This window comes from Akebia trifoliata, chromosome 14, assembly GCF_017979445.1.
Source record: "Akebia trifoliata isolate Shusen 1 chromosome 14, ASM1797944v1, whole genome shotgun sequence".
In the NCBI taxonomy this organism is placed as follows: Eukaryota; Viridiplantae; Streptophyta; class Magnoliopsida; order Ranunculales; family Lardizabalaceae; genus Akebia; species Akebia trifoliata.
Genome location: NC_141388.1, coordinates 2,674,559 through 2,684,464, shown reverse-complemented (window position 1 = coordinate 2,684,464; position 9,906 = coordinate 2,674,559). Strand labels below are relative to the sequence as shown.

Genomic DNA, 9,906 nt, shown 5'->3' with positions numbered 1-9,906 from the left:
GTTAGTGTGGTAATTGAATCTCTCCAAAATTTTTAATAAAAATAAAATAAAATAAAATAAAACAAGGGAGTAATGTCAAATATGTTTTATTATATTAAAGAGGCGAGTCAAGAAACAAATCCAAAATTTTATAAAATTATTGGCCAATGATAAATTGACTCACTAAAAAATATGCCGTCTATGCACGGATGATGTGGCAAGGGCACAGAACTATAGATATTTTTTTTTCTCTTCGTATCTTGAAGAAAAAGATCTATGGTTCTATGATGTGTTGATTTATCACGATTCAATTATTTGAATATTAAGTACAAAATGAAGCCACTTAGCCACCAATGTTTCTAAAGTACCTACAACTTGCGCATCCACTAGCATCATCCCTTAACTTATCTATTATGCTTTTTGACAGAGGATTGGACATGACTCACCCTGTTTAGATAGTGATATTTGGTCGATTGAAATTTTATATATGTAATCTTATAAGACAATCGCATAGATTATGTAAAACCTATTCACTTTAATCCCAAAAATGTGATCTCTTAAGGTGATATAGAGCCACGACATCTGCTCGAATGGACTAACTCAATGAATCGATGAAATTTTCTAACAATAATATCAAAACCCATCTTCACTTTTTAATATTAAATATAAAAATGAAAAAAAACAAACATGAATTTAATCTATTTGAGTATAGGAAAAGCTATATAGTAACAAGAGTAGGTAGTCTAAATATAAATGGTCATATACAAAGTCAATGGTTCAGATTGTCGAGGTGGAGGTCAACTTCACACGTGGCAGCAAATTAAGAGAGTTTGTGTAATAAAATCATATATTTATAAAGGTTTACATTCATACATTGCAATTTCATGTCGACTATCAAATGAACATCTATTAGATTAAAAGTCTCAGGGACAGCTCACTTCATTCTTGCAATAGAATGGGTGGCTGAGAAATCAAAGAAGAGAATAATAATGTCATTTAAGAAACCTAAAAGGCCCATTTAGGTTAAATGGTCCCAAACTAAAGAAAGAATTTACAAAATCAAAAAGGAAAACTCTTATTATTTAATTGAGGTATCGTAGCCTTTTAGAGCGCTCGAATAATCCTTGGGGCAGATGTCGTCCCATCTCTCCCCTGATAATGTATGAGGATAAATCCCTGAAGGGTGGCCCCTTAGGGAGAATCAAACTGAAGACATCCGATTTCCTAAGTTGTGGTCTTGGTCATCTCTTCAATCCTTGGGTTTTAAAAATTCCATGTGCTGGTAAGCATTTGAGATAACTCTCATTTAAAATGTAAAAATAAAAAATGGAAGTATATAGTATTTTGTGCTGCAATAAAAATATTTAAGTGTCCCTCCTCCCCATGGCCACCCCACTCCACACAATAAGAAATGGGAAAAAAAACCTTTTAACTACATTGTATTGGATTTTGGAGACAAGATTGTCACTTGTTCCTCACACTATATCTATATGATCAATTCTTTGATTTTATCTAATGTTTTGTCACTTGGAGTCAACAAAATAAAATAAATAAATAAATATTTTACCCTAAATTACTTTACCAAATAAATCAAGGTTTATAGATGATGGATTTTTTTTTATCAAGTCCATGGGTTTTGGGGGAAAAATCAAATATTTTTAGCAAAAGTTGCTTCTAATCTCTCACTGGAAGGTGGTATGTGCAAAAGTACATATATAAAAAGATTTATTTGTAATTTAAAATATTAATTAAAAAGTTTTTGAAGACTTATGGCCACTCAAAATTTTGTGTTAAACCTCTTTTACTCTCATTATAATACTTAAGATATAGTGAGAGGATCCATAGTCATCAGTTTGAAAACACAGAATATCACAAGTATTCATCAAAAAAACCTTTCCAGAGATAACGAAGAAGTTGAAGCCAACGAATACTTGGAGAAATTCTAGGTGTTTGGCAAGAGGGTATTTCAAATATTTTGTTTGCCTCTCATGAAAGAATTTGGCTAAGGGTAAAGTTTCCAACAAAAGAAAAGGGCGGGGTCTATTTGCACTCACCAAAATGACTCATTTCACCCACTAAAGTGAGTTTTGTGAAAAAAAAAATTATTATTATTTTAGTATTGTGTTTTTGCTAGTTGTACAGACCATGACCCAAAATCCACTCCTTCTTCTTCTTCCTTTTATTCTTCTTCTTATTATTATTCATCTCTTTCTGAGTTTTATGAGAGGTTAAATCAATGGAGATTATATTTTATGATTTTTTTTTTTTAAGTTATCTTATTTTTTTTTAATTTCTTTTATTTTTGTTATATTTAATTATTAAGAAAGAAGAAAAAAAATCACTATTCAAACCTCAAAATGATGATTTTGATTTGAAAAATTGAAAGATTTTTTGACAATTCTATTTAGTAGATTCAAATCGAATTTGTTTTAACGATACCTCTAGGTGTGCCTAATAAACAAAGGAGATTAAAATAAATTATTAGGTGTATGTAAAGAGATATTTTAAAGTTAGAAGTGGGTATACTAAATTAAGTGGGTGAAATTAGCCATATCCGCGTGTGTTAATAGACCGACCCAAAGAAAAGAGGCCGTAAAAAACACGACTCTTGGTTATTTTACAGACAAGTATAATAATAATATGTTCTAGGGTCATACAGTATTATATTTTCTTGCTTTCCTCTTCATCACCAGATTCTTCCTACTCTCAAATCTCAATAGCATCTGAGCTCGATCAGATCTCATCACTCCTTCAGAGAGGAAAAAAACTCTTTAGTGTTCATGACGATCGGTTCAGGAGGATCGAGTGTCGTGGGTAAGATTCCAACCCACGATTTGTGTTCTCACTTTGTTCTTCATATTTTACCAAAACTCTCTCTTTTTAATCAAAATCTGCTCATGGGTTCTTTTAACTCGACTATTTTCTATACATATTGATATTGTATTGAAAATGTTAATGGGTATGCGTATTTGCGTGTTGAATTTTCATAGATTACGTTTTTTCTCCCCTGTTTGTGCATTATGTAACTGATTTGCAAATCTCAATGAATTCTCGATAATAAATCCGTGAATTTTTCAGATTGGTATCATGGGTGTTCATTGGTTTCGGGAAATTTTGCTCTGGGTCTTGGTTTCTGATTGTTTTTCTCTAGGTCTGATCCTTGAATTTTAATGGGTTTTTTTTTTTTTTTTTTTTTAATTTCTTTTTGGTAGGTTCATCTGGTTCCTACACCAAACACTAAGAGTCCAGCTACTCACCTACCAACAAACCCAATGCTTTCTTTTGATTTGATTATGCATAGAAGTAGAGTTTGGATCTATTGTCATCTTCTTATTATTGATTTTCATGATTGATGTTTATCCCTCCTCATTATTTAGATTGTTCCGTCATGCATGGTGCACCACACGTGCCCCTCTCCTTGTGTTCTCATAGAATGGACTTAGCAAAGATGAGATGTTCAGATGGATGGAAGTTTTGAGAAATAGCAATTTTGTGCAACTTGAAGGTTCTTGGAAAAAGCCCCAAGGGAAGGTCAAAAATGATTTCAATGGGGGTATTACAAAAGAAATGATGCCACAACACATGCCTTCATGGAAGATATAGTTGAATAGAGTAGGGTTTATGTTGTCGATGCCAATAATCTGGATAGGGGATAATGAAATGTTATATGTTCATTTAAAATGACGGGCTGATGAGGCTTACACATCGTGCTTTAGATCATTGAAGAACCTTGCTAGATGCCTCTATGTTCAAATTGGTCGGTTTTAAGTTTCTAGAACCATGAAGCTCTAAAGCACTTAGACTTGCAAATAAAATGTGTTCTGTAAGATTCTTGGAATTGTTTATGCATTGATGCTTTTCATGTAGCTCTTGAATTTTGTTGTTGTCTCAATTTATAAGGTTATGTCTGATTGTCCATTATTTGATCTTGGGTTAAGACGTGATCATGCATTTGGAATGAATGAGCATTTTTTATGTCCATGCAGTCCCACGAAACTTCAGGTTGTTGGAGGAACTTGAGCGTGGAGAGAAGGGTATTGGAGATGGCACAGTTAGCTATGGAATGGATGATGGAGATGACATTTACATGCGTTCTTGGACGGGTACCATAATTGGTCCACACAATGTAAATCCCTTGCTTCTTTAACATCTTATATATTTTCTTTAAATCTACCACATAATTGTTGTTAAGTCTACTTCCGAAGTGCCATCTGCCTTTCTTGTTATTTTTTGTTGTCGACAAGTTTATCTTTATTGATAGAAAAGAGAATGTGCAAAAGGGTAGCTGAAATGCATTAAGTTCTAGTTCGTGGTCTTCTTTCTTTCCTAGTATTCTTTTTCAATTCTTGGTCTCCTGGTATTAAAGATTTCAAAATTTGGTTGTAACATTGGATGGTTATTTACTTCTTTTTGGGTTTTTTTCTTCTCTTATTTTTCGATGCAGTATGGTCCCATTTGGATGAGTGCCAGACAGGAGAGACCCAAAACACGTGCCAATTTTTTTTTTTTTTTTTTGCTTAATAAGTATGTTCACATGGGTTCTCTGGTGCATCCAAGCAGGCATTAAATTTCGATCTTCTTTCATTTCATTTCTTTTACAATGGAAAACTAATTTGTCACGCACAGATGATTCAATTGGCTTTGAAAATAGCACAAATCTCATATTTTTTATTTTTTGGAAAAAAAAAAGCACTGTTTTCTATCCATGTACAGGCAAACACTAAACAAGAGCTGTAGAAGAAACTGAAACGTTAAATTTAACCCCTTGTTATTTATTTTTCTTTTCCTTGATGATTTAATTCTTTGGTACGTTCTTGAGTTAGTGGGTCAATCCTGTTTGCTCAACTTGGTTGGTATGACCTAGTGGTCAGATGCATCCAATGCAACTGAGCTCTTCTTTTTAGGTCATTACTTTTTTTATCGAAGCAGGCATACTCTTCAAAAAATTCCTGAAGAAATTTTTATATTTGTGATAACCAGGTGAGTAGGTTTTCTTATATCTCAGTTAACTTGGCTCAGATGGTTGGTAATCTTACTCACTAAAAATTGAACTTATTGAGTCAGAAATTCTAGTAGAATAAGTCTAGTTTTGTGATTCCTGAAGTTGTATATGCTAAATAGAGTGGGTGAACTGGTTCTTAAGTACTTGATGAGTTTTGAGCATTTGAGTTGAAGCCCAAGCTATAACAATAAAGTATGGCATAAATTTAAAGTATCACTGGCTGTTTTGTATCTGTTTTTTTTTTCTGGTATAGATGGCTTATGAGCTCTTTGTTTCTTTCTCAGTCCGTGCACGAAGGTCGCATTTATCAGTTGAAGCTATTTTGTGACAAAGATTATCCAGAGAAGCCTCCAGGTGTTCGTTTCCATTCACGGATCAACATGAACTGTGTGAACCATGAGACTGGAGGGGTAATATTGTAATCCATTATTTGTCTTACTGATAGCATAGGATGTAAGATTTACTTCAATTGTATCTGAATCAGATTGATTTATGCATCTCTCCTACTAAGAAGGCAAAAATGGTGAGACCCAGTCAGATATGGACCAACCCTTTTTCTTTTTTAGGCCATGTGGAGAGTGTGTGCGATTTGCTTGAACCATTTTCTGGCTTGTTTTTAATGCTGCCATATGAAGGACATGTTGAGTGTATATTTCCACTCTCGGGTGTGTCATACCTCATTTAAACCCCGTGACCCTCTTATATTCATAGTTCTCCCTCTCTCCAACAGATCGATCTTTTAGAGTAGTTGGATGGTTAACAGGACAAAAGCTAAAATGAAGTTAAAGGTCCCTCCCCCCCCTTTTTTCAGATTGTTGTGTTGATTTCTAGTCTCAATGCACTTTCTGCTAGTTTTGGTCAATTGGAAATTCTGGACCCACCTTGGAACTCTTACATGCAAAAAATTGTCCTTCTAATTGGCACAGATAGAAGCAAAGAAGTTCGGAATGCTAGCGCATTGGCAGAGAGAGTACACCATGGAAGACATACTAACACAGCTGAAGAAGGAGATGGCAGCCCCACACAACCGAAAGTTGGTCCAGCCTCCTGAAGGTACTTTCTTCTAGTTGAAGATGTAGAGATGGATTGCAGACTGAACTGCAAATATACCAATGTATCGTTTTCAATGGTGCGTCGGTCCTATGAAAGTTTAAAGGACCCAGGAACACATTCCAGTTGCCTTTCATTATGCATGATCTTTCAATTTCTTGTCTTTCGTCACATAACTGTATTGTAGGGGATGTTGTTTTATGAATGGGGTTTGCATGAGTCATATTATAAATTAACTACAATGTTGATTTTCAATGCTGTTGTGCTCAAAGAATTTTGGATTCAGCTCCTTTTTTTTTTCAAGATGTTGGCTAACCTTAGGATGAGAAAAAGACGGGATATACAACTGTTCTTGTTATCGTTGATTTTGTTATGATATTGGACCCAAATAATCAATTTTGGTCAGGGCTATTAGATTATAAAAGATATAGGAATGAAGTTAAAAAAAACAGATCTCTATACATTTGGTTAAAGGCGGCTGACGTCCGAGGCAAGCATCAACCTTGAATACCTCTATACACTCAACATGACACATGGGGGAGTAGGTTCACACTATGCAGGCATCCTCTAACAAATCTGCCATCCCTTTGCCCAGAGCATGGGGACAGTATTCATAGCTCCCCCTTATCGTAGGATTGGTTTATTAGATGATAGTTTGAGCAGTCTATCAATTTTTAGGGTTCTGCATGATTTTCATTGGGTTGACTTTGCACCGTGCAGGAAGAGTTGGCAATTCCTATATGTTCGTAGTTGATTCTTGGTTTCAATCTGTTCTGTGTGAGATATGTTCTCTTTGAGGGATTGTTGTCTGTTGTGGCATTTTTTATATTTTATTTACTTTTTCATCTTTTGCAATTTCTGTAGATATCTTGATAAATCTGTTGTGTAAATGTTTGTTCTCATTTCTAGTTGGTGTGTAATAAATAATATCGATAACTGGGAGTGCAATAAGTAAAATTTGGGTTGTTATTAAAAATTGTCGACCGAAAAAAAAATTATATTGCCACACCAACTTTTACTTGCAACACAACAATCCTTTTGAAATTAGAGAAATTTCCGTAAAGTGTGTGCAACTTAAGACAAAATTACCCAAAACATGTTTTCCAGCGAGATGGCAGGTAATTTTAAGGTGGATTTTATAATCAGCAAGTTCGCATGTAATGTTAAAAGACAAATACCCTTGATATAGTATGTTTTGAGAATTAAAATGTGTCGTGTACCAGAATCTGAATTTTGCCATATTCAGCTCATGAAATTGGTAACTTGCACTTGAAATTAAATGATTGTTTACATATGAATGTGTGCGTCATGTAAAAGTTGATGTGCTAATAGCAGCTCTAAAAAAGCAGAGTTTAATTCACTCTTACTATTGCCAACGCCACCGCCAAGATGCGTGCTAGTCTTTGGTGATTTTATATGAATTGGGGTGGCATTAGCAAAAGTTGGCTTGACAATAGAATCTCTCTAAATTTTTTTTTCTTTCAAAATCTCATTACAAGTTATTTGAGATCTTTCAACACAACACCAAATTTACACTGAAAGTTGTAGAATGACTTCCAACAAATTAACAAATTTGCGGCTGAACTCATCTTGTTTCTAGTCCAACTAGCCTTACTAACTAAGGATTTCACCTCACTGAGGGTCGTTGGGCTTAACTTGTGGCATCCAAAGCCATTATCCGATGTTTCAGGGTTGTAGAGGTTAAAGTTTTATGATCTTTGAAAAAAAAATTCTAAAAAATAGTTATTTTTTTTATCGTTCACTTTTAATTTTCAATTTGAGAGTTACATGGAAGATCGGCAGCTGTCCTATCTCAAAACCCTGAATTAAGCACATTGGGTACTGTTGGGTACCCACTAAGTTGGATTACGTGGATTACGATCAATAACAAATTCTTCAAGCAAATCAAACTTTTGATAATAAAACCATAGAAACTTATAATATGAATTATTTATTTGTCGTTGAAATTATATAAAATATGAAAAATGAATGAGAGTGCATGTGGAGTAAAGGTAAAAATTAAAATTTTCAAATTTTCTTTATTTTTTAAGTTTACTTCAACTATATTTACGTAAAGATACATCTTTGAAAACATTTAGTTTGACTACTAATTTTATTATAATGTTATAAATAATTTACTATTCGGGTACCAGAAGCAGACCCAATTCTTATCGGATCCTTAAAATAGTTGCTCAGAATCGGACTAAAAAATGATCAGATCCATATTGGTAGACCTAAAATTGACTAATTGGTTTCGATTGCATCGGGTAATTGGTACCCATAGACACCCTTAATTCAAATAGATGGTTTGCCTCCATCTGATTGAAGTGGAAAAATGACTTTGCAAAAATTTACTGAGGGAACCGATCCCCGACAGTTGGGGTATTTTTAAAACACCCTTCTTTTTAAATTGGTGATATTAGAGGTTTACCCTCTTCTTGCAAAATGCAAAATTAAGTTTATTCTCTTGACCGCAAGTCAACAATACTTTTTCTTGATGATTTGACAGTGTAATATTGATTTTTTTGCAAATATTCACCGAAGATTAACACTACGAAGTATCCCAACCTCAAGAGAAAATTATTAGATGCCATAGAGAGGTTTTAGCCCAAAAGCCTATAAATAAGTGAGACTTACTGAAGGTAAGGAGATGATAAAGAGAGTCGAGAAGACTCATATTTTGCTTTGTTTTCTCAATATGAAGTTCAATCAAGAAGACTTGAGGACTTTACTTCTGACTTCAGCATCGGATACCACTAGTAGGTACCCTACTAATACTAAGAACTTCGAGGGTGATCACCTAGACACCAACTTGGGCACTACTATCAAGGAGTGGAAATTACAAATTCCTTAATTGTACCTTTCATAATTTTTTTAATATTGATTTTTCTTTTAATTGTGATAATCTGACTATCTCACGTGACATAGTCAATCGACTCTCCTGATGTGACAAGTTCGAGAGCGGTAGACTTGTACTCAATATACACAATTGCACTTTCCCATTAAAAAGTGTATCTTGAAGAAATTGTATATATCGAGAAGCGTAGGTCTACGGTTCCGAACTTATCATGTCAAGAAGTTGATTGATTGTGTCATGACATTCGACTAAGGGGGGACTGGATGAGCCAAATTCAGAATCAAGGCATATTATACATTCCCCCGGTCACGTGCAACACACGCACTAGGTAAGTGAGGGAATCCTCTCGTAAGTGACCCCGAGGAAATATTGCTCATACTGGGCATCAAACACACAACCTCCAGATTGTCACCATTTATTGGATTCAAAATTTTTCATTGAGCCACCCCCTTGGGATTTTGAAATTTTTATAACACATACCTTCTTACAAATATACCATAAAAATTGACAAATGAGTAATGGAGTAAATAAATAATATGAGGTGACATTTTAGAGTTGTGATGTGATGAATGCACGCATTGGGTAGGCAGCTGACATGGCAAGTGAACAGAATCATAGATTGTTTTCATCGGGATACATAGGAAAAAGACGTGCAATTCTATATCCTCGCCACATCAGCCATATACTTAACTGCGTGCATTCATCATAATTCGACATTTATATTCATGGTTAAGCCTGAATAATCTAACATATTTTGTTGTAATCTGAGTCTGGCTTGGTTTAAGCATTAAATAACTCAATTGGATCAAGCAAAAAGGTCTACAAAGTTGGTGGTTATGATGTTTTGGCCCATGAGATTGCATCATTGATTGGGATCGATTCCTTAAATTAATTTCTTGTAAAATAAAATCAAAACAAATGCCTTGATATTAAATCATGTTTAGGCCAATAATCATCAATGGTCCATGTGCTTCTGTTTAAAATATAATGTACAAGAGACACACTACAGGGATATGCG

General features: G+C 34.3%; 1 protein-coding gene across 1 annotated transcript; it reads left to right on the top strand.

Annotated features, from left to right (window-relative positions):
• The first annotated feature begins 2,629 nt into the window (after positions 1 to 2,629).
• On the top strand, positions 2,630 to 6,286 carry LOC147385475 (ubiquitin-conjugating enzyme E2 variant 1C-like). Its single transcript, XM_086423630.1, has 4 exons — positions 2,630 to 2,793; positions 3,966 to 4,105; positions 5,266 to 5,391; positions 5,908 to 6,286. Exons 1-4 carry the CDS (start codon positions 2,760 to 2,762, stop codon positions 6,046 to 6,048), a joined length of 441 nt encoding a protein of 146 aa, XP_086279756.1. The 5' UTR covers positions 2,630 to 2,759; the 3' UTR covers positions 6,049 to 6,286.
• Positions 6,287 to 9,906: the final 3,620 nt, after the last annotated feature.

What these genes read in the sequence shown, in the direction of transcription:
- LOC147385475 (XM_086423630.1), top strand. Translation starts at nt 2,760, where the DNA reads ATGACGATCGGTTCAGGAGGATCGAGTGTCGTGG. An exon ending in CCATAATTGGTCCACACAAT is followed by an intron (nt 4,106 to 5,265) that starts GTAAATCCCTTG and finishes TTTCTTTCTCAG; the next exon opens with TCCGTGCACGAAGGTCGCAT. An exon ending in TGAACCATGAGACTGGAGGG is followed by an intron (nt 5,392 to 5,907) that starts GTAATATTGTAA and finishes TAATTGGCACAG; the next exon opens with ATAGAAGCAAAGAAGTTCGG.